We start from the raw sequence: 25056 nt of genomic DNA, 5'->3' as shown, positions 1-25056 counted from the left end.
CCCACTTTGGGAGAGAAAGAAATTGACGACTCTCTTTCCACGATCAAAGAGAATACTACTGGGCTAGCATCTGTAGTTAGTTTTTTTGACGAAAATGATCCTTCTCCTAATCAAATTAAGCGTGTGCAAGCCAGGCTATTTCATTTTTCTAATAGAGTTAACGATCTGTTGTCTCTGAAGTTGAATGACGTTCAGAGGAAGGAAGCTAGTACGTTGCCTGAAAGTATTTCTGAATTATCCAGTAAGGTTAGCCAATTGTTAACTGGGGAAGTTCCTCCCAAAATCGATCAACCCACCACGATGAATGTAGGTAGCGAGGAAGAGCCTCCTAAGGGAGAAGTCAATAGGATAACCGTTGGAGCTCAAACAACCTCTGCCCCATTGGACAACGAGTCTGAACGCCGTGCATCGTTGAATAATGTACGTTCTGAATTAACTTCTTTGCCACTGAAACCCTTACCTACGATGTCACCTGGGTTCAGCAGCTTGCCTCATCCATTGGCAATGTTGCTCAGAGGTATCTCGAAGTTTTCGGTTAACACTACCAGTGAAGTTATTTCTTTCTTAAGGTTTTTAGTTGAATTCCAGGATCATGCCCTTGTTTTTTCTCTTTCTCCATGCCAAATTTTGCAAATCATCTATCCCTATGCAATAGGTATTCTCTCGGACAAAATAGTAAGAGCCATAGCTGAACAGTCATCTATTGAAGATTTTCACGCACACTTGCTTGCAAATTTTATTCCTGCTCGCGCGAGGTCATCTCTGATTCAGAAGTACTATTATCGAGTACAGAGATTGGATGAAAATCTGGCTGATTTCATACAAGACATTAAGTTTTATACTAGGGTTTTTGCTCTTCATTTTCCTGAAGATCAGATTGTACAGGCTATTGTAGAAGGAATTTCACCATCCTATAGGTCATATTTGTGTTTCGCGGCGTGCCCGGAAACCTTCTCTGAACTTGAAGCATTGGCCGTCTCAGCGGAAGGAGTTAGATACGCCGATTCCTTGCGTGTCGCGAAAGAACCCCCTCCTTCGTTTAGTAATACTCGGCCTCCACCTCGCCGATCAGTCACACATCGTAAATGTTACGCTTGCGGGTCGCCTGACCATCTTCGGAACAAGTGTCCATTGATCAAATCTAGTAGGGCAAATAATGGAGCTGGCTCATCACAAGGCTGTTTCAAATGTGGGGCTTTCTCACATATCGCCAAGAATTGCCCAAATTCAAATAGCACCCCCTCCTGCTCAACTTCTGGTACAACCTCCACCAATGTCACTAATAATAAGTGACTAGCGGCTTCGGCTGAGTCGACTAATTCTGCTTCCCAAGGCTCAGCCCCTGGCAAACAGGTCGTAAATTCAGGGAACGTTCAGTCTTCAAATTCATCTCTTGAATGCCCCAAAGAGTGTCTTAGGATTGCGGCGGATACCCCCGCTCCTGTTCCTTTTCTTAAAATTGAGTTAAATAATGAGCCTATAACAGCTCTATTAGATTCAGGCAGTGTTTGTTCAATTATTTCGGATCTATGGTATTCAAAATTGAAATCGGTTTGTAAACTACCTGACTATGGCTCATCTCCTGTTCATTATGTTTCAGCTAATTCATCTCCATTAGAAATTCTCGGTTCTGTAAAGGTCAAAATTCGTATTTTTAAATTTACATGGAAAATCAAACTGTTTGTGGCTAAGCACTTGTCTTGCTCCATTATATTGGGAGCCGACTTCATTTCTCACACTGGTCTTGTGCTCGATCTTCAGAGTAAGTCGTGCACATTCAAATTTTCTTCCAATTGTAAGATCCCCTTGTTAAAATGTAATTCTGCATCATGTTCGTCTATTTCGCCTACCCAGGATGAGATGTTGTTAGACCTTAGACATCTACCTGAGGAGCAGGCTGATAGTATTCGTAAGTTGTGTCAGTCGTTTCCAGAGGTGTTCTCTGATACTCTTGGTGTTACTGACCTTATTGAATACAAAATTGAGGTCACGGATTCGATTCCGGTACGTTTACCACCTTATAGGCTATCTCCACCTAACGTGAAGGCTCTGAAAGAAATCATCAATCAGATGTTGAAGGATGGTATTATTAGGTCCTCTAAGTCGGCGTATTCTTCGCCTATTTTTCTAGTCCCGAAACCCCAAGGGGGCTTCAGGCCTGTCATTGATTATAGGGCTCTCAATCGGAAGGTGGTGTTACAATCTGTGCCCCTTCCTGACCTTCATTCTTGTTTTTCATGGTTCCGTAAGGCCAAGTTCTTCACCATCTTGGACTTGAATCAGGCCTATAATCAAATTCCCCTTGCCGAAGAGTCTAAACATCTTACAGCGTTTGCCACGGATTGGAATTTATACGAATACAACCGCGTACCTTTCGGGCTCCCCACCTGAGCAGCTGTACTCACTAGGCTGCTAGATAGGGTCTTCTCCGACATCAAATTTGAGTACTTGTATCACTACTTGGATGATGTCGTCGTATTTTCGGAGACTTTTGAAGAACATCTAGATCATCTGCGAGAAGTTCTTAATCGCCTTCGTAAGGCTGGGTTAACTGTTAAGTTGTCCAAGGTTGCCTTTGCGAAGCCCTCTATGTCATTCCTAGGGCATATTGTGTCACCTGATGGTGTTGCCGTCGATCATTCTAGAACACAGGCCATCCGTGATTTTAAACCTCCCAAGGACATTAAAGGTATCGCCAGGTTCATTGGTATGGTGAATTTCTTCAGGAAGTTTATTCCTAACTTCGCTAATAGAGCGGCGCCCTTAAACCTTCTTCGTAGGAAAGGCATCAAATTCGAGTGGGGACCTTCTCAACAAGCCGCTTTTGAAGATCTTAAATTAGCTCTCTGTAATGCCCCTGTCTTTGCTATGCCTGATTTCTCAAAGAAATTCATCGTCCAAACTGACGCGTCGTCGTCAGCAGTAGCTGCAGTCCTTCTTCACGAGACTGAACTAGGGAGGCGACCCATCGCCTATGCATCTAGGACTCTATCGGCTCAAGAAGCCAAGTATTCCATCTATGAGCTCGATGGTTTGGCAGTCTTATTTGCCTTAGAAAAGTTCTGTCTCTATCTGGAACATGTCAAATTCGACCTGGAGACAGATAATCAAGCCTTAAGCTGGGTCTTAGGTAGGCCGCGTCGTACTGGTCGTATAGCCCGTTGGGCCATCCGTATTTCTGCCTTCCAGTTCGATGTCAGGCATATCCGAGGTACCGAAAATGTTGTTGCTGATGGACTCAGCCGTATGTTTTCCAACGAGGTCCAGACCCATGATCCGGTCGATAGTTCTTCACCTCCCGAGTCGATGCTATCTGATGTTAATGCCATCTTAACAGATGCTCCCGTGCTCTTTAGGGATATCGAGAAATACCAACGTGAAGATCCGACGCTGGCTCCGATAATGGAAACCCTTTCTTCTGGGGAACATGTTGTCCCATATGTTCTGAGGAATGGTGTTTTATATTGCCCATCGAGGCATGATAAGAGGATGAAGGTTGTCGTTCCAGCTGTTCTTGTACATATGATCTTCAAGTACTATCATGAGACCCCATTGGGCGGGCATCTTGGAATCTTTAAAACTCGTGAAAAGTTTCGTGAAAGGTTCATCTGGATTGGTATGGACGGTGAAATCCGTGAACTAGTTAAGGCTTGTAAACCCTGTTTCCTTAGTAAACCAACCATGTCCACCAATGTAGGCCTTTTGTCTTCGCATCAAGCGTCGCGCCCCATGGAACGCCTGTATATTGATTATGTAGGACCCTTCCCCCAGTCAAAGGGAAATGCCAACAAGTTCATCTTTGTATGCGTAGATGGTTTTACAAGATTTTCCTGGTTATTTCCGACTAAGCTGGCTACCGCTCAGTCCAGCATTACTTGCCTAAATTCTATTTTTGCTTCTTTTGGGCCGTGCCAATATATTGCGCCTGATAATGCTAAGGCGTTTACATCAAATCTTTTTCGTAAATTCTGTTTTGACTTGTCCATCTCTCATGTGACGACTTCTGCTTATTACCCTCAACCATCTCTGGCTGAACGGGTTAATCGTAATCTCAGGTCCGCGCTTATTGCCTATCATCATGAAGATCAATCTAGGTGGGACACGTCCCTGCATTGGTTAGCTTTTGCTTTGAATTCGGCGGTCCATGAATCTCACAAGTTTACTCCAGTTTCTTTGATGTTCAAGTTCGTTCCCAACACGCCGCTCTCTAACCTCTGGTCTCTGAGTGACATTCTACCCGAGACAATAGATCCGGATAATATCAAAGATCTTTGGAAGAAAGCTGAAGCCAATCTTAAGGTGTCTCATGAAAAGGTTAGGGAAAGATATGATTGTGGACGGAGACCCACCAATTTGAAGGTAGGTGACCAGGTGATGGTCAAGAACTTTGTTCCCGCGGGCAAGCTTGCCCCCAGATTTCATGGGCCGTGTATCATTCTCGATTTCCTTACGCCGGTTACGTTGTTATTAAGTAATCCAGCCACCGAGAGGATATTTAGGGTTCACCTGTCACAGGTGAAACCGGTGTAATTTCTGTGTTAACTTGCTTCATATTATTTTGAAAGAAATAGAAAGGTTATATTTTTTTTCTCTGAGGGGTTTCACTTTTAGGCCTTCTGCCCTTGCAATCTGTTTCCTTTAAGCGTAATTATTTTTTGTAAACCTCCCCCGATCAGTTGAACTGCCATACTGTCCTTGCCACGGCCATTACCACGCTCCCGTCTCCTGCTCCCCACACACTGTGGCTTATAAAATGCCATGAAAATCTGCACGCCGCTGGCCCCTCAACCTCTCCACAAAGCCTGTGCCCTCAAAAAAAGATGATGGTCCAACACAATTCTGCCGCCTAGCTTTATGTTTCAGTGCCCCCGCAGCCGCGCGGCGCCGTGCCGCGACTGGAATAGAGGAAGGGCCCCCTCTACTCCAGCGAGGACGACATGTGCACGGCGAGCCGGAGCCCTCCTCCCGGCCAAGACTGATGTGCGGCGCACAACCTGTAACTGGCCCGCGACCTGCATGTTCACCGCGGGCGCGGCGGGCTTCAACACCACTGCTCCTCTCATAGTGCGGGCGAGCGTTATCTCAGGGTACTTGAGGGGTCCGAGCGGCCGCCTTTGGACGCAAGCTGCAACGGCCGGTCTGGCCATCCAACTTAATCAACATCGAAATATTTAATCAACTACATGGACATTTACTATCAGCAATTACTACACTTGGGAATTCAACAGCAATATTTAGTGGACTTTGGAAATTTTTCTTCACTTTCAAGTATTAAAATTTTTTCTTCTGAATTCAACTTCTACAAACATAAAGACATTACTTCAGCAGTTACTACGAGAATTTTTGAAACTGGATCGAATTAAATTTTCACTATTTTGATAAATGCTTCTGCAATTAATCTCCATAGCAACATCATAACTTGGACCTTGTTTTCAAACTAAAGTTTATGTTCTTCCGTGTTACCCCCTTGGAGGAACTTTTTTTGGGGGGGGGAGATCTGTACCGTGCGGTACAACTCCACGCCGCTTATTTAAACTTTGCGCCAGTCGAAACTCCCCTACTGGAAGAAGTCTGAACTTTGTCTTATGTGTTAATTTTCAAGTTACCCTGAAGATGCCACTACTTGGAAATTTTGAAGTTTCCGAACTGTGTTGTTTTCGATGTATTTTTGTTTTGCTTGTAGTAAGAAGTGTGAACATTCTCTTCTAGAGGACACTACTGAGGTACTACAACGGTGCACCCTAGTGCGAAGTGAAAGAACTGTTTTTTTGGAGAAAATTTAATTTTAAAAGTTTGTTCTTTGCTAAATTTCTTTCAGTCATTATTTAAGTTGGCAATATTAACCATTTCTTTCCCCTTGTTTTGAATTTAGCCAATCCCGAATTTCTCGAATTAATTTTCCACCAATAATATGTTTCTTCTTCGTATTGTGTAGGGGGTTTCTTGGTGAACCAATAAAATCCTTGTGGGAGGGTGTTCTCATTCCAAAAACGCCTCGAACGTTCCGCGAGAGTATATAAACTGCTGATTTTCGGGTCTCGGTGCCACTTCAGTACCATCTTTCAGTGTGTAAAGTACATAGCAGGGGGCGGGAAGCGCCTCTTTCTTCGGGGAGCAGTTCAACACCAAGGTAATGGACTTTTAATAACTTCTTTTCTTGCTAGCTCAGCAGTTTAACTCTCGGGGCGGGTCCGAAGCGTTTCTACCATGTAACTTTCCCTAAAATGTAAAGACTCTTAGCATCTATTCTCTTTTAAAGCTACATATTGGGATAGAGAGTGCTTAACCCTCTCGAGCTCCCACTCATATTGTTTTGAGGTGAACTTATTTCTCACAACCAATTCTTCCTTAATGTAATGTAAATTGTTCTTTTTTAAAGTCACCTCCGTAGTATGGGATTAGCCCTTGCATTAGCGGCCTAGAGCCAGATTAAGTTTTAAACAAAATGTATTAGGAGTGCAGATCGCCTCCTCTCAAATTGTTATTTTAGAGGTCATGTACTTAACCTTTTTTCTCACTTAATAGACCTCAGTAGGTTGGGTATGTTACCCCTGTGTATATGTCCTTAGAGGACAACTTGAAGGTGGAGTTTGGTGTGGCCTTTGATAGGCTTAATCTTTGAGAGCAGATCGCTCTTTTGAAATTTGTTTCTGCGCGCCTCGAGGAGGCTTTATGATGTAATTGGGAGCAAGTGCTCCTGGGCTTGATTGGGGTCTTCTGCCCCTTTGTTGAATTCTGTATCGTAAAGTTGGGCTAATTGCTCAAGAATTGTGTGTCTGGCTCTCGGAGCCCAAATCCTGTAATTGTACATTCTCGATTAGTGGTTTTGCTACTCTGTACCGGCCATTATTGTTATTTCTTGTTTTTTGCTAAGAAAATATAACCTTGTTAAATTTTAAATTCACTTTAATTTCGTAGCATGAGACCTGTTCATCCCCCGCACCTTCTTTCACCTCTAACTACCACGGAAAACTCCGTAACAATAATAATAATAATAATAATAATAATAATAATAATAATAATAATAATAATAATGGAATTGATTATTTATGTCGTATTGCCTCGATTATTTTTGCACCGACATGGTAAAGTCTTATAATAGTAAAGGCAGACATTGCGCTCAAGATAGGGAAACTGTAACATTTTAAATCATATCACAGTATGTATATATCTCAGTACAATATTGAAACATGAAGAAGCAGACAAGTGTTCACACGTCCGGGTCAAAGTATCATGCGTGCAGTCGCAGCGTGCTCTGCCCACTTCTGAAGAACAACGTGCAAAGAGCAGTGAATGCAAATTAGTTTTAAACACGATTAATTGTAGAGTTGTATTGCTAAGTGAAAAAAAGGTCGTGTTGCTAGTTTTTCTCCTTAAAGCCAAGGCGACAAGGCAGTGCTATGTGATCTTATATGAGCTTATGTGCAATTCAAATATCCTCATCCTGATTGAAATGTGTGTGCGACTACAGTAAATGTGGAGACATGCACACCTCAGCCGAAAAAAAAAATGACTTTGAGAGCCAAGCTGGGTTTTCCAACCTGGTGTTGCAAAGGAATGCGACAGTGTGTTATGACGCAGGACATCTGACTTGAGAGAACTCGCAGTCCGCAGCTACAGGTCAAAGCTTGTTAGCGGTGACGTTACTACAACTCTTGCTACTACTATGATGACGTCACTCCACACAGATCCTCATTTTATGAGGTGGGGTGGAGTGGTAAAATTGCAGCAATCGTATACTGCTAGTCGTAAGGGTGTCTAAAAGGGAGGGCTAACTCAGGGGAGAGCTGTGCTAGGACACAGGAGTAAACAGGCATACACAGACCCTTATAGAGGCATTCCCTCATTTCTTCTTATTCTTCTTCTTATTCTCCTTACCTGTTTACCCTCCAGTGTCGGTTTTTTCCATCGGACTTAGCGAGGGATCCCACCTCTACCGCCTCAAGGCCTACAGACTCTGGGGTTCGGGGATAAAAGTGAGGAGGATGACCACACCCCGCCTGGCCCACGCGTAAACCTCTGCCGACGTGATTATGGTCAAGTGTGCCAGGTTAACCCATGCATTTGACGCCAGGCATAACTTTACAAGGGCGTTACAGTCTCAAGTTTGAGATTCGATCATACGCTCAACCTAACTAGACGAGATGAGACATGATCCAGGGACTTTGATGCTGAGATTGGTGGAAGCTGACGGCTACACATATTACCAGGGCTATGGTGTAAGGTGTAATACAAATGCTTTACACATAGGGGGCCTAATATTGGGAAGCATTTTCGAAGTTCTAAAATCAGAGAGCCTAGCATGCACATATCATCAAAAAGTAACTGCACGTGTAAGTTGACTAGTTTTGGATGTATTTGCTGACACATAGAATAGAAAGTTCATTATTTTTTTGCAAGTTCGCGACTTACGTACAATCACGCAGGGAGACCTAACATATCTTAATACTGAATACCCAATATAATACGTAAAACACAATGTAATGCCGGAATTTAGCTCTGCAGGATTTCGCGTATTATCAGATTTCTCGAATACAGAATTAAATCCCTACCTACACTTCACGTTCGATGCTCCTGCAGGCCTAACGTTGCGCTGACCACGCGTTAACCTCCTGGGACTTGACATGGTACTAGGGAGATGGTGTAGGACTTAATACATTTGCTTTATTCAGTGAGCCGTAACGTTGAAAAGCGACCTTAGGTCTTGGAGAGTTAAGCAACCGCGCAAGACTGAAAAGCCTGTTGTTGTCTGGTGACAACAGACTTAACACCGGCAGTCTAGATAGATACGTAAGTTTTTTTACTATATTATAATTGTATATAATTTATTTTTTGTCATTACTGTTTCATGTTATCACTTATCTCTCTATCATTGACAAGTTTACGCTACGTAAACAATACTGTACATATATAAGCTTATTTTAAGTGATTTGATAGAATCTGAGGATGTTCTTGTAGAACGAAACATGTCATTATTTGTATGTTAGTGTGTGTTTTACAGATATGCTTTTAGTGTTTTAATTTACATTGCATTTGCTATGTGTTTGACAGACTGAAAAGCCTTTGCTACATTTAACTACGTCAACACTGGAAAACATGGCTTCACTTTTAACAAAAGATCTTCAAAAGGCAGAAGTATTCAGTCAGCAGTATGTAAACATTGTTGGTTACAAGGATAATGTCGAGATAGAGGAGGAGACTAAGGCCAAAGAAGTAATAAAATTTACATATGATAACAATGACATTTACAATAAGATACAAAAGTTAAAAACTAGAAAAGCGGCTGGAATTGACCAGATTTCTGGAGATATACTAAAGACAATGGGTTGGGATATAGTACCATATCTGAAGTACTTATTTGATTATTGTTTGGTTGGAGGAGCTATACCAGATGAATGGAGAGTTGCTATAGTAGCCCCTGTCTATAAAGGAAAGGGTGATAGACATAAAGCTGAAAATTACAGGCCAGTCAGTTTAATATGCATTGTATGTAAGCTTTGGGAAGGCATTCTTTCTGATTATATTAGACATGTTTGTAAAATTAATAACTGGTTCGATAGAAGGCAATTCGGTTTTAGGAAAGGTTATTCCACTGAAGCTCAACTTGTAGGATTCCAGCAAGATATAGCAGATATCTTGGATTCTGGAGGTCAAATGGACTGTATCGCGATTGACCTGTCTAAAGCATTTTATAGGGTGGATCATGGGAGACTACTGGCAAAAATGAGTGCAATTGGACTAGACAAAAGAGTGACTGAATGGGTTGCTATATTTCTAGAAAATATATCTCAGAGAATTAGAGTAGGTGAAGCTTTATCTGACCCTGTAATAATTAAGAGGGGAATTCCTCAAGGCAGTATTACCGGACCTTTATATTTTCTTATATATATATGATGTGGTTCAGGTTTGTGGGTTACTGTAGTCACGTCCTAGTTCGTGAACCATGGGCAACGGCTGAGTGGTCTAGTAAGTGGTCCTGAGAGTCGGGATACCAGTTGCTATGGAATGGGAGTGGGCATCTCGGACGTATTCTGAGTCCTGGCCCTCCTTGTGCTCAGACGGCTAGGACTATACAATTCACCGGTGGTCCATAACCCGTTAGAGGAGAGATCCTCACTTGGACTATGTGCAAGTAGGGCAGCATCCTGCTTCATGAATTAACCGAGCTCAGAACACTTTAAGCAAGCCTCGGACCTATGGGAGTAATGGAGTCCCACTCCCATTTGACAGGCGAGGGACTCCTTGGAAACAACTTGGCGAACGAAATGGAATTCGATAGGGAGCTATCAATATTAATAGGGCTTATGGAAGAAACAAGGTAGAACTGGCTGAGTCAGCAAAGAGTATGCATCTGGATGTGCTAGGAGTAAGTGATATTCGGGTAAGGGGAGATAACGAGGAAGAGATAGGAGATTATAAAGTGTACTTGACAGGTGTTAGAAAGGGAAGGGCAGAGTCTGGGGTAGGGCTCTTTATCAGGAATACCATTGCACGCAACATAGTTTCTGTTAGGCACGTAAATGAGCGAATGATGTGGGTAGATTTGTCAGTGGGAGGATTTAGGACAAGAATTGTGTCCGTGTATTCACCATGTGAGGGTGCAGATGAGGATGAAGTTGACAAATTTTATGAAGCATTGAGTGACATCGTGGTCAGGGTCAACAGCAAGGATATAATAGTGCTCATGGGCGATTTCAATGCGAGAGTTGGGAATAGAACTGAAGGATACGAAAGGGTGATTGGTATATGCGGGGAAGATATGGAAGCTAATGGGAATGGGAAGCGTTTGCTGGACTTCTGTGCTAGTATGGGTTTAGCTGTTACGAATACATTCTTCAAGCATAAGGCTATTTACCGCTACACATGGGAGGCTAGGGGCACCAGATCCATAATAGACTATATCTTAACAGAATTCGAATTCAGGAAATCTGTTAGGAATGTACGAATTTTTCGCGGATTTTTCGATGATACAGACCACTATCTGATCTGTAGTGAACTAAGTATCTCTAGGCCTAGGGTAGAGAAAGTGACATCTGTCTGCAAACGAATAAGGGTAGAAAATCTCCAGGATGAGGAAATTAGACAGAGGTACATGGATATGATTAGTGAGAAGTTTCGAACAGTAGACAGTAAGCACGTTCAGGATATAGAAAATGAATGGGTGGCATACAGGGATGCTGTAGTAGAAACAGCAAGGGAATGCCTAGGAACAACTGTGTGTAAAGATGGGAAAAGGAGAACATCTTGGTGGAATGATGAAGTGAGAGCAGCCTGTAAACGTAAAAAGAAGGCTTATCAGAAATGGCTCCAAACAAGGGCCGAGGAAGACAGGGATTCGTACATAGATGAAAGAAACAGAGCGAAACAAATAGTTGTTGAATCCAAAAAGAAGTCATGGGAAGATTTTGGTAATAACCTGGAAAGGCTAGGTCAAGCAGCAGGGAAACCTTTCTGGACAGTAATAAAGAATCTTAGGAAGGGAGGGAAAAAGGAAATGAACAGTGTTTTGAGTAATTCAGGTGAACTCATAATAGATCCCAGGGAATCACTGGAGAGGTGGAGGGAATATTTTGAACATCTTCTCAATGTAAAAGGAAATCATCATGGTGGTGTTGCAAACGGCAAAGCTCATGGGGAGGAGGAAAATTATGTTGGTGAAATTATGCTTGAGGAAGTGGAAAGGATAGTAAATAAACTCCATTGTCATAAGGCAGCAAGAATAGATGAAATTAGACCTGAAATGTTGAAGTATAGTGGGAAGGCAGGTATGCAATGGCTTCATAGAGTAGTAAAATTAGCGTGGAGTGTTGGTAAGGTACCTTCAAATTGGACAAAAGCTGTAATTGCCCCTATCTATAAGCAAGGGAACAGGAAGGATTACAACAGCTATCTAGGTATCTCATTGATTAGTATACCAGGCAAAGTATTCACTGGCATCTTGGAAGGGAGGGTGCGATCAGTGGTTGAGAGGAAGTTGGATGAAAACCAGTGTGGTTTCAGACCACAAAGAGGTTGTCAGGATCAGATTTTCAGTATGCGCCAGGTAATTGAAAAATGCTACGAGAGGAATAGGCAGTTGTGTTTATGTTTCGTAGATCTAGAGAAAGCATATGACAGGGTACCGAGGGAAATGATGTTCGCCATACTGGGGGACTATGGAATTAAAGTTAGATTATTAAAATCAATCAAAGGCATTTATGTTGACAATTGGGCTTCGGTGAGAATTGATGGTAGAATGAGTTCTTGGTTCACGGTACTTACAGGAGTTAGACAAGGCTGTAATCTTTCACCTTTGCTGTTCGTAGTTTACATGGATCATCTGCTGAAAGGTATAAAATGGCAGGGAGGGATTCAGTTAGGTGGAAATGTAGTAAGCAGTTTGGCCTATGCTGACGACTTGGTCTTAATGGCAGATAGTGCCGAAAGCCTGCAGTCTAATATCTTGGAACTTGAAAATAGGTGCAATGAGTATGGTATGAAAATTAGCCTCTCGAAGACTAAATTGATGTCAGTAGGTAAGAAATTCAACAGAATTGAATGTCAGATTGGTGATACAAAGCTAGAACAGGTCGATAATTTCAAGTATTTAGGTTGTGTGTTCTCCCAGGATGGTAATATAGTAAGTGAGATTGAATCTAGGTGTCGTAAAGCTAATGCAGTGAGCACGCAGTTGCGATCAACAGTATTCTGTAAGAAGGAAGTCAGCTCCCAGACGAAACTATCTTTACATCGGTCTGTTTTCAGACCAACTTTGCTTTACGGGAGCGACAGCTGGGTGGACTCAGGCTATCTTATTCATAAGTTAGAAGTAACAGACATGAAAGTAGCAAGAATGATTGGTGGTACAAACAGGTGGGAACCATGGCAGGAGGGTACTCAGAATGAGGAGAAAAAGGCTAATTTAGGAATGAACTCGATGGATGAAGCTGTACGCATAAACCGGCTTCGGTGGTGGGGTCATGTGAGGCGAATGGAGGAGGATAGGTTACCTAGGAGAATAATGGACTCTGTTATGGAGGGTAAGAGAAGTAGAGGGAGACCAAGACGACGATGGTTAGACTCGGTTTCTAACGATTTAAAGATAAGAGGCATAGAACTAAATGAGGCCACAACACTAGTTGCAAATCGAGGATTGTGGCGACGTTTAGTAAATTCTCAGAGGCTTGCAGACTGAACGCTGAAAGGCATAACTGTCTATAATGATAATGTATGTAATGTATGTATGTATGTATAAATGATATGAGTAAAGGAGTGGAATCGGAGGTAAGGCTTTTTGCGGATGATGTTATTCTCTATAGAGTGATAAATAAGTTACAAGTTTGTGAGCAACTGCAACGTGACCTCGATAATATTGTGAGATGGACAGTAGGCAATGGTACGTTGATAAACGGGGTTAAAAGTCAGTTTGTGAGTTTCACAAATAGGAAAAGTCCTGTCAGTTTTAATTACTGCGTTGATGGGGTGAAAGTTCCTTTTGGGGATCATTGTAAGTATCTAGGTGTTAATATAAGGAAAGATCTTCATTGGGGTAATCACATAAATGGGATTGTAAATAAAGGGTACAGATCTCTGCACATGGTTATGAGGGTGTTTAGGGGTTGTAGTAAGGGTGTAAAGGAGAGTGCATATAAGTCTCTGGTAAGACCCCAACTAGAGTATGGTTCCAGTGTATGGGACCCTCACCAGTATTACCTGATTCAAGAACTGGAAAAAATCCAAAGAAAAGCAGCTCGATTTGTTCTGGGCGATTTCCGACAAAAGAGTAGCGTTACAAAAATGTTGCAATGTTTGGGTAGGGAAGAATTGAGAGAAAGAAGAAGAGCTGCTCGACTAAGTGGTCTGTTCCGAACTGTCAGCGGAGAGATGGCGTGGAATGATATTAGTAGGCGAATAAGTTTGAATGGCGTTTATAAAAGTAGGAATGATCACAATATGAAAATAAAGTTGGAATTCAAGAGGACAAACTGGGGCAAATATTCATTTATAGGAAGGGAAGTTAGGAAATGGAATAACTTAAAAAGGGAGATGTTCAATAAATTTCCAGTTTCTTTGAAATCATTTAGGAAAAGGCTAGGAAAGCAACATATAGGGAATCTGCCACCTGGGCGACTGCCCTAAATGCAGATCAGTATTGATTGATTGATACGCGTAGACACGAGGCCCTAGGAATCTGCTGGCGGTGTATCTGGTTAAGCTACGTAAGCAACACAGCTGCCAGAGAGATGCATGCATTACAATTGACATGAATGAAATATCTGACCCGAGAAGACTTCGACTTATAGATTCTGAACACAACTCTTCATCTGTTGGGGACAAACGTGTCTATAGCTGAGTCTGGCATAAGCCTAACTCTACAGATCTACTTCAGGGATTTACGACTTTTACCTTATAACCTATTAGTTTTATCAGCTTAACATTCAATACAAGGGCTACTACGCAATATAGCTGCTATATTTTGTTCCTTTAGACATAACTAGAGGGCTGCCTCAGGGGCTTGGAACTTGTAACTGATGATCTAAGGCGTCACAATGTTTCAAGCACGGAATGTGGAACACAGGACATATTATTTCTTCTCTTCTTCTCCTCTTTCTTCTTACTATCCTTACGTGTTTTCTCAATATATTTGGATCAACACGATGAAAACACTTAGTCCCCAAGCCAGAAAACGTAATCATGCGCAGTTAAATTCATGACTTGGCCGAAAATTGAACCCAAGCCCTTGTTTATGTAGATGAAGAGAAGTTCATTACGACGAAAACCCTTAGTTCTCAAGCCAGGAAACTTAATCATTCGCAGTTAAAATCACGACCCGCAAGGAATCGAACCTAGCTAGTCAACTTGAACGTGCAGTTATTTTTTGCTGATATGTGCATATTACGCTCTCCGATTTTAGAACTTCGAAAATGCTTCCCAATATTACTCCCCCCCTCCACTATGAATAAAGCATTTGTATTACACCTTACACCATATCCCTATTCCTATGTGTAACCGTCAGCTTCCACCAATCTCAGCATCAAAGTCCCTGGATCATGTCTCATCTCGTCTAGTTAGGTTGAGCGTAGGATCGAATCTAAAACTTGAGACTGTAACGCCCTTGTAAATTTAAGCCTGGCGTCAAATGCATGGGTTAACCTGGCACACTTGACCATAATCACGTCGACAGAGGTTAACGCGTGGGCCAGGAGGAGTAAGGTACTGGTCATCCACCTCAGTTGTATCCCACACCAACAGAGTATGTAGCTCCAGGACACTGGCCTTGAGGCGGTAGGGGTGGGATCCCTCGCTAAGTCCGATGGAAATAACCGACCGTGGAGGGTAAACAGATAAAAAGAAGGATAAGAAGAAATTAGGGAATGCCTCTATAAGGGTCTGTGTATGCCTATTTACCCCTGTGTCCTAGTACAGCTCTCCCCTGAGGGCTCCCATACAGCTGATAACAGGATCGAAGCAGTTTTTGCGATAAGGAATACAACGCACTCCAAGTCATTCAACGCAACAAAGTAAGTATATACCTTTCTGTGGGTGTAATAAAGCCTCTCCGCTGTTTATCGTTATTTGTTTGTCTGATGGGGACGTAAAGCATTTTCATAACCTCACAATGCTATTCGATACAAAAAGTGGTATGTCTTACTACCATCTCTCTTCCTTTTTCATGTGTAAGTATCTCAGATAATCAAAATGTGATTGCTAAATAATGTGTGTGCTTGCGCGTAGTCATGTGTATGTGTGTAAGGGCTACCTAGCAGCAATTGCTTGTCCGTATTTCTGAGTGTGTACGGTTTTACGACATACAATGTTGCATGTGTATAACATTAAAGAATCTATCGATGAACAGAGAGAACGGGGTTCGAATCTATGATTATTTTCTAGAGATTTTCTTTGTTAATCTAACATTCAACAGTGTTCGAATCCATTACAGTAATAGAAAGAGTTTTTTATAGTTATGTGTTTGTATTTTGTTCTACTATTAATCAGTGTGAACAGAGTTTGTTTCCATAACAGAGATACCGGGGCTTCGAATCCATAATTTTTTCTAGAGATTTTTAAATCTATGTCGGATAGAGACATAAAGCCCTAGCGTCTGTGTAATTTTGGGCTCCCTCCTATTAACAACATGTTTTATCATGTGTAAAGTCTTAGCAACGGTGTAGTTACGCTTCCTCCGAGGTGAAGAGCATCTGCCGTAATAGGAGGAGGAGGAGGAGGAGGAGGAGGGATTGAGATGACCTCTGTAACTCTCATGAGGAGGAGGAGGAGGGATTGAGCTGACCTCCCTAACCTTATGCTGTCGAGAAGGGGAGGAAGGAATTTGCTAACCTCTGTAACTGTATGGAGGAGGAGGAGGAGGAAGGATTGATCTGACCTCCGGTATGTCGAAGCGGGCAGCTAGATTTAAACCAGGGTTCTTATGACCCCCGAAGATGGTATCGAGAAGGGCAGCGTGCCTTAAACTAGGGTCCTTAGACCCCTCCAAGATAGTATCGGGACAGGCAGCTAGCCTTAAAACTTTAATCCTCCCAGGTTAGATCTCTCCCTTCAAAAATGTTGTCTGGAAGGGGGGATGTGTCTTGAAGGGCAGCTAGCCTTTAAACATTAAACTTTAAAACTTTAAAACTTTAAACTTTAAACCTCTGAGGTCCGAGCACCTCTAAGGTGGTATCCAGAAGGGCAGCTAGCCATAAAACTATAATCATCTGTGGGTTTAGGCCCCCTGTCTGTCCTCTAAAGAAAATAGCAGTGAGGTTAGGATCGTACCCTTTTTCAAAAAAGTTCCGCGAATTCATGTGGCTATGTCCCGTCAACATGATAGCAGTGAGGTTATAGGATTGCGTTTCAAAATTCCTGTGCAAAAACAAGTGCACGTGGTTAGGACTTGTTAAGATGGCGGCTATTACCCTCACAGGTGTTCAAATTCCCCGCACTGTACTTGGTAAAAAAAGTAAGTGTGAGTTTAGGGTCTGTTAAGATGGCAGCAATGAGGTTATCCACTTTCACTTGTTCAAAATCCGCGCCCAAGTTGTTAGGAACTGTCCAGATGGCAGCTGCCACATGCACTTGAATTTAACATTCCTCGCCCCTACCTCGTTAAGATGGCAGCAGTGAGGTTAGGGACTGTCAAGATGGCAGCATTGAGGTTAACGACGTACACTTGTTCAACAAGTGCACGTGGTTACGACCTCACAAGATGACAGCTGTCAAAAACACGTGTATTTTAATTTCCGCGCCCCTACGTGGTTAAGATGGCAGCAGTGAGGTTGGTCCCTGTTAAGATGGTAGCAGTGGGGTTAGCGACGTTCACTTGATCCAAAATCTGCGCCCACGTGGATAGGACCTGTCAAAATGGCTGCTGTCATCTTGACAGCTGTCAAAAAGCACGTGGACTTTTTAATTCCACGCCCTCTATGTCGTTAAGTTTTCAGGAGTGTAGTTAGGCCCTGTCAAGATATCAGCAGTGAGGTTGGTGACGTTCTCTTGTCTGAAGAAATGAGGTTAGGGTCCGTCAAGATGACAGGTGTCAAAAGCACGTGGGTTTGTTTTTAAACTATGTGACGTCACGGTCACGTTGTCATTACGTCATGGGGTAAATGACCTTGGCCGGGGTCGATGACCTCGTGTGCTGACTCAGCAGAAAAGATGCTGACGCCATGGTTCAGAACCGGCCTAGCGCATACTACATAGAGAGCGTCCCGTCAGGTGTGTGTGGGCAGGGTTGAGCTAGTGCTATCTTCTGTGAGCGGCTGGCTGGTAGTTCCCTGCGGTCCAATAGAGAGCGTCCCATCAGATGCGTGCGGGGATTGCTGAGCTGTGCTATAGCTATCGTCTCTGAGCGGCTGGCTGAACGTCACTGGAACGTCACATGTCCTTGCGTCTCCAAAACAAAGCACCATGCGTACAAGAAAATCGTCCCCCTAAAACCGTTCTGGATCTGATTGTTGATAAACGTGAAGGTCATATGGGACAGTTGAAGGATTGATCGACACTGGAGCTCCCTATGGAAGATGTTATACCGCACCCAACAACTGAGATACTGGACTATATGACCAGAGGTGAATGCTCAGCGCCCATTGATGTGCAGCGTAGTATGAACCATTACTGAATATTGACTCTCTCCCTATTATGTTTTCCGGAACCTCAAGTCTCGCGTCTTGTTCACAACTGGGTTTCCAGACGAATCGAAAGCACGCAATATTATAAGAAAATTGCTGAGACAATGTATGTCTCCTTGTGTCACCGAGGTCGTTTCGCATCAAGTGCCTTTCACAACCGACGAACTGCCACACTGTGTGACTATATGAGGCTGAATTGTGTATGGCGCATGCTCAGTAAAGTACTACCAAACACATTTAATACTAAGTTCCTGTCTCTAATTTGCCTAAAAATGTATTCTTTTTTGACTAAGACGAAGGAACGTGTTAGTCACGCGAAGCGAAATGATCTAGTTAATATTCTTGAAAAACGATGGAACAATTCAACGATACTCACTGGAATTCTTCATTAACAATGTCAATATTCTGCTTTGTGGGAAAAACTTGCTCAGAAAAGAGAAGTTGATTATATTGATGATATTTATTACACTTAACTTCTTAACGTATGTCTACTGCTTCATGAAATAGCAGGTGAGTATGTGTTAGCATTTAAAGTACTGAAAAAGTCCAATTCGTTCATGCTCAAGGAGCTGAGCTTGTTATGATCTTCCTTTAAAACATGCTGTTTTACAACCATTCATGAGAGCGTCCAAAGAATTGAAACATGAAACGTCGCCTACACTCGACCTTGTATTGCAATGGAAAGAGATTATCCTACAGCATCGCAGTCAGGAATATAATAGCTTCTAAACAGCACAGTGTTTCCAAAACCTGCTCTAGATGTCACTTTAAACATCCCATGAAGAAATTAGCTACTTCGAAAATTTCAAATCCATTTTTTTACATTACGTTCTAATCCACTGTTTTGAATATTTGGAACTCAGTTGATAATAACTTTTCGAAATCATGGTGTATTGATTTTTTCGTATTCAGAGATTAATTGTATTTAAATGAATGAAATTAATTTTGAAACTAAAAATTAGTATATAACAATTCAGAATAAAACCTACATGGAAAAGTCCTGCGATCGAAACTTCCATACGAAGGTTTTCTAATATTACTCTAACACATCTACCGTAGCATAAAAGTGTTACATTAAACGATATATTACAGGGAGAACGTGAAGTTCAACATGTTTTCAAATTTGGGAAAGAGGGAAACAAGGTTAGATGTGTTTTTACTCGTTGAATTGTTACCTAAATATTCTAGAATAATGTATTTTCAGCAAAATTTAAAAAAAGGATTATTTGCATAGTGTCCCCTTAAATATTCTTAACGCCATAAAAAGGACACGAGCTTCTTAACCATTAACAACCTACCACAAGAGTCTTGTGTTCAACGGATTGCGTTTCAGAGTGTAAACAACAATGTCCATGGATCTTAGTTTTTAGCATTTAAAAGAACTGCCAGAAATTACAGAGTTAACAGATATTGTTCCTTCAAAAACAATGAACTATCAGATACGTGCTGTGCTTATATCTATGGTTCCTTAAACAATAACGCACTTTCAGGAACCTCTTTTGCTCAGAGATAGTACTCCTCGAACTGTAACGAACTATATTACCACCAAGTGTGTGATAGGTGTTGCTTGTTTTTTATTTATTTATTTATTTATTTATTTATTTATTTATTTATTTATTTATTTATTTATTTATTTATTTATTTATTTACCTAAATATGCTAAACAAATACTCAATATACTAAACAAACGTTCTAAATACCTTATCTTCTAACACTATAGCAAAGCAAAGTATACATTTGTTATAATGGTAAGGAGGTGGAGGTGGTGACATTTAGTACACTTAAAGTGAATTCTGTTCCTGTCACTAGAAGTTTCTGGTAAGCGATGAGCTACTTTCATCACAAAATTATTCCTGTAAATTGATTGTTACGAATTAAAACGGGGCACATTGCAATTAACATTTGATGGAAGATCAGAATTGTGATCTTATATTAGGAATTTGGCAGAAAGCTTACTCGAGTATTGTCTGGTGATGGTCTATGCAGTCCACGAGGACAGTCCTCATCTCCAGTTCCAGCTGCGGGCTTGTGTGGATTTCTTCGTCCCAGTCGAGAGCCGTCCTGGATCTCCACGAGTGTATGGCTAAAAACTGCGTTGTGATACGTTCCTCACGTTCACCAAACTTCGACTTTTGCATCTCCTTTCTGTAAAAATGAGTAATAAAAGAACACAATCATATTTATTTATTAATTAATTACCTCACTTTATACGACGGGACTGAGGCTAAGTGGCCTGCTGTTCTGACTGACCCTGCACTTGAAGTGTGAAACTTATTGTACTTACAACTATGTTGTAACTATAGTGAACTTGTAAGTAACATAATGTTAATAGAGCCCAGTTCGTAAGATAATAACGCTGTGAAACTGTAACATCTCGTCTACCATAAATCCTAGTGTCACACACATACTTATAAACTAAACACTCGATATATTAAACGACCTCATTTTCTAATTCTATAGCAAAGTAACGGAATATACTGTAAATAAGTGTAATCAGGTTTAAAATCGTTTTATATTAATTTACTGCTTATTTGTTATACATATCCATCCCATTGCAAGCTACATACATTTGTACGTCCATTTCTCTCATTGCTTCTTTAAAGTACCATGCATTTTATCTGCTCATAATTTCAGGAGGCATGAGCGCCTTGCGGAGATAACGAATTGCTTGCTGATCTGTGAGCGGATGTAATTAGTTTGTAGAAGTAGGTGGGGATTCAGGGTCGGTGCGTGATGTGAGATTATGACAGAATTCCAAGTTGATAGACAGAACCTAATGAAGGTGCTTGCGCTTGTGTGGTACGCGCATGCATGAGGACACTGATACAAGTAAATTATGTTGATATTCAGACTTCAGTACCGGTATACAACAACATCTTACATAAAAATACAGAACAAGAAAAATATGATCAAGCTCAACAGTTTTACAGAGAATGGTATCTTAAGAACAGAATCTAAAATCCAACTGTTGAGGCTTCTTAGAATACATATTCCAGAAATCTGTTGGTTTAACACTTATGTCTCTGTGAATGTTCCAAAGAGCCAATACATTGAGTCGACTCTCACTTATTTATTTTCAGTTTGCGTTTATTCTCTTTTGTATAAATTCCATGGGGGTTCCCCCACCCTTGGCTACTCTCCTGAACGCAAGCATTCGAGTTCGCAGAACCCTGGGGAGATATGATCGAATAGTAGTACCTCGACGAAAAATCTAACGGATGCATTATGTGATGTGTAAGTTTGTTAGAAAATGATATGCTGAGGTTATTGTAAAATTCGTCGCATAATCAAAGTTAAGCATTGTAAGACTTTGTACTAATTATTTCCTAAATTTTATTGGCAATAATTTTCTGAGGTTTTTAAAAAACTGTAAAGTGTAAAACACTGCCTGAGATATGATTTACCTAGGGGAATTCAATCGAAACTCAATATTTCGAGTCCTAAGAAAATGTGTGGAACGTTCCTCAAGATATCTGGCACGTATACGACAAGGTACTGAGTTTGTTAGAATGTGTAATATGATAAATGGGCTTCTTTAACATTAAAACGTGAACATTTTTGTTATTTCAGTCATTCCAGAGATTGAACAAGACGAAACAATGGAATGGAATTATGATGTGGGGGGGGGCGAATAAGTAACTTACATGACTCACAGAGAAATACTACGTAAATTAATACAAGCATTCAATAATTCGAAGACTACAGGTTCGACTTATTAACGTTTGACCATAGTCACTTCTATACATCTCTGAGAAGTATGGACAGGGTTTGAGTGGAACATATAGGGTTCAATTTTCGGATACGCCTTTGTTACGAAAGAAGTATAGTGTAATATCATACAATATCCATTTGTATAGAAAATTGATAGTGTGATTCACAAGTTACTCAGAAAAGTTAACATAAAAATTTGGCCCTTAACGTGACACGAGCTTACGTTTGGGTGAAAAATAATACAGTTTACTGTATGACACTGACAACATACAAACTGCAGCAAAAACAAGAAGTTTTTCCTCATTGTTCACAGTCCGAAGGAGGAATGGACTGAAATTATATTTTGTGTAAATATTTTCTCTTGCTGAAACGAAATATTAGTAGTTGATTACTTGGGCTATAATTAGGGAGGCATGAACTTTTTGATTGAATAGAGCGATATTTTCAAAATTACGGCATTTAACACAGAATAATTGATACATTTTCAAAATAATTTAGGTGCAACAATTTCTAGTTTATTATTTAAAAACTTATTTATGTAGGTTCCAGAAGTTAAGATAATAAACTGTAGAGTTATTGTAGGGCTGTAAGCACGTATCCAAGAACTTCTTCAGCAGGGGTGCGAGATTTTTGTTTTCTGCGGTGAGTTCACATTACAACAAACTAATCCATGGCTAACCTATGAAGTTAAAAGTATGATGTCGCAGCGAGATGATCTTTTCGGAAATTACAGATGTACCCCTAGTCCAAATGACTATAAATATTGTAGAATAATTAGTAACAGAACGAAACAAATCGTACATAATCTCAAATTGAATGATACTCGTGAATTGGCAGATAACCGAAATACTTCTAGTTTTGGAGGCATCTTGGAACCATGGTCATAGGCAAAACACGAGAACAACTTAGGTACTTCTCGTTCTACTTAACAACTTAAAAGCGTATTTCACGGATGAACGTTTTCAGTCGAATCCGATTTCAGATGACATATAGATAATGGCCCATCACTTGTCCCACAGAATCGCCTCTACTTTGCCGTTCGTTACGTCAGCAGTATTGGAGTTACTCTATTAAATCTAAAACACGTGGTACCAATGATATTTATATAACCTTCATACAAATTCTACACAGTCCCACGCATATTTTCAATATTGGCCCCAAGAATAACACTTTACCAACAATTTGGAAGTGCGCTGACGTAATTCTACTTCCTAAGAACCCGGATTCGGGTCTCCCATATAATTACTGCCACATTTACATTCCGATTGTTCTCCCCAAAGCCCTAGAATGGTCGGTACATGCTCAAATACTGGAACAACTTCACTCACGGCTGGACCAGCTGAAATCTGACTGCAAGAAGGGCCACAGCACAGCAACTGCTTAAGTCAAGGGATTGAAGACATCGGAAAAGCCATGGACGAAAAATAAGCGACAATACTCACACTCCTTGTTTAAGCAATTCTTAACACGATAAATATCCAGACATTGTTGAAAATCCTGAATCATTTTTTTCGGTACTGAGGCTACACATTTTCACCATATGTCTTACGGATCGTACGCAGCGTGTCACAGGGCAGAACACTACTTCACAGTGGTGACTCAAGAAGAAAACCCCGCAGGGTTCTGTCCTTGGGCATCTTCTATTTGCTCTCTCTATTAACGATACATCCTCGACTCGATAACAAAATGTAATAGGTATCCTTCATGCGGACGACATACAAGTTTACTGTCAGGTAAGGATCAAAGATATATCGAACGCATTACGAGATGTAAACATCAACCTACAACTCAGTGATACTTCTCCTTCTCAACCCAAAAGAGATTCAAATGATTATAATAATTTCGCAATGATTATTAAATGCCCTATATAAAATCTGCTCTATCCTCTCAGTGATTTTAACTACAATCGAAATCCCTCTCAGTAAAATAGTGAAGAATCTTGATAGCACATACAACACATACTTACAAAGAGACACTCTCTCAAACGCCATAAGGATTAATATTAGTTATGATGTTCAGGTCACCCTTGGCTACAATGCTCTTTCATGGCTGAAGGGTGCCGGAAATTTCATGTACTGACCTCAATCTATCAAACTCTGCATGAAAATCTCCACCTACATATCTCTCTCTTTATTTTCAAATTTCGTTTCTTGTCCTCGTACCCTGGTCGTAACACTAGATCCGGCAGTTTGTCGCTATTCCAGTGCACAGCTGTTCAAGACAAGAATAAACGCGTGGTGTTGTATTAATTTCAAAATAAAATTCACCTTCCACGCAGGTATAAACGTTATATCTGTATAATGAGTTGTTTCTGAAAATAGTGAACCCCGTGGAACCATGTGCTCATTTCTTTATTGAACGACTGTACAAATAATCCTCCCTTGTGACTGGAATTCACTTCCAGCTGATATCTGGAACTGTAAGGCAGACAAAATCTCCTTCTGAATATCGCTGACGGTTTCGTGTGACTGCTGTGTGATTGCGCTAGCATGGTACATAGGGTAGCTGGGGCGGAATCAATTTCAAGGTAAAATTATAGTGTTGGAGAGTCGAGTGCGTGGTGGGTGTCAGTGTTGATTTGGGTCGTCGGGTTGGGCGACAGTAGTGCTGGTTGTCGCCTGTGCCCCACCAGGCGTGTACTGTGTGTGTGTGCTACCGTGGACGGTATGCGTACTGACGTCGAGTGAGCGATTGGAGCTGTTAACTGTCGTTGCAGTGAGGAATGCTGTTTAGCACTGTTGAGTTTTTGGTGTTGTGCGAACACTGTTTTTGAAATGTCTGTGTTCACTGTGTGAGTGGCTGACTTCCTCTGGTGTCGAACGAAGGAAATGCCATCGTGTGGTGTGGAGTGTCAGTATCGCTGAGTTTCGAGCCAATCTGCGAGCAGATGTTGGAGTGAGTGAAGTGACTAAGCTTGCAGGTGAGAGAAAGTGAGGATTATCGCCCGTCCATGTAAAGACTACACAGCTGGAGTTCTGCTGTAGGAGTCTGGTCATTATAGTTAAATAGAATGCTACGCATGTGTGCGTATGTGTGTATATATGTGTGTTAATTAATTTAGAACATTCTAGAATGAAATTAGATCAGTAAAACAAACAGTGCTTTATTCACAACAATGTGCTATTATTTCCAGTGATTTACGGAGATAGTGATGTACTATAATCATCAATAGGTGTACCTTTATTTGTAAACAGTTTTGCTCTGACTGTTAGGTTATGACGTACATGGTATATGCACT

At 41.2% G+C, this 25056-nt stretch overlaps 1 protein-coding gene across 1 annotated transcript in view; it reads right to left on the bottom strand.

The window, feature by feature from the left end:
- LOC136863843 (odorant receptor coreceptor) overlaps positions 1 to 25056 on the bottom strand; it is a 181057-nt gene that overhangs the window by 135529 nt on the left and 20472 nt on the right. The window contains exon 4 of the mRNA XM_068226114.1: positions 20064 to 20252. Within this exon, the coding sequence (XP_068082215.1) occupies positions 20064 to 20252 (189 nt within the window). The remainder of the gene's footprint in view (positions 1 to 20063; positions 20253 to 25056) is intronic.

This window comes from Anabrus simplex, chromosome 2 (genome assembly GCF_040414725.1).
Source record: "Anabrus simplex isolate iqAnaSimp1 chromosome 2, ASM4041472v1, whole genome shotgun sequence".
NCBI classification, from domain to species: Eukaryota; Metazoa; Arthropoda; class Insecta; order Orthoptera; family Tettigoniidae; genus Anabrus; species Anabrus simplex.
The sequence above is the reverse complement of the archived record's forward strand: the minus strand, read 5'-3'. Positions and strand labels throughout refer to the sequence as shown.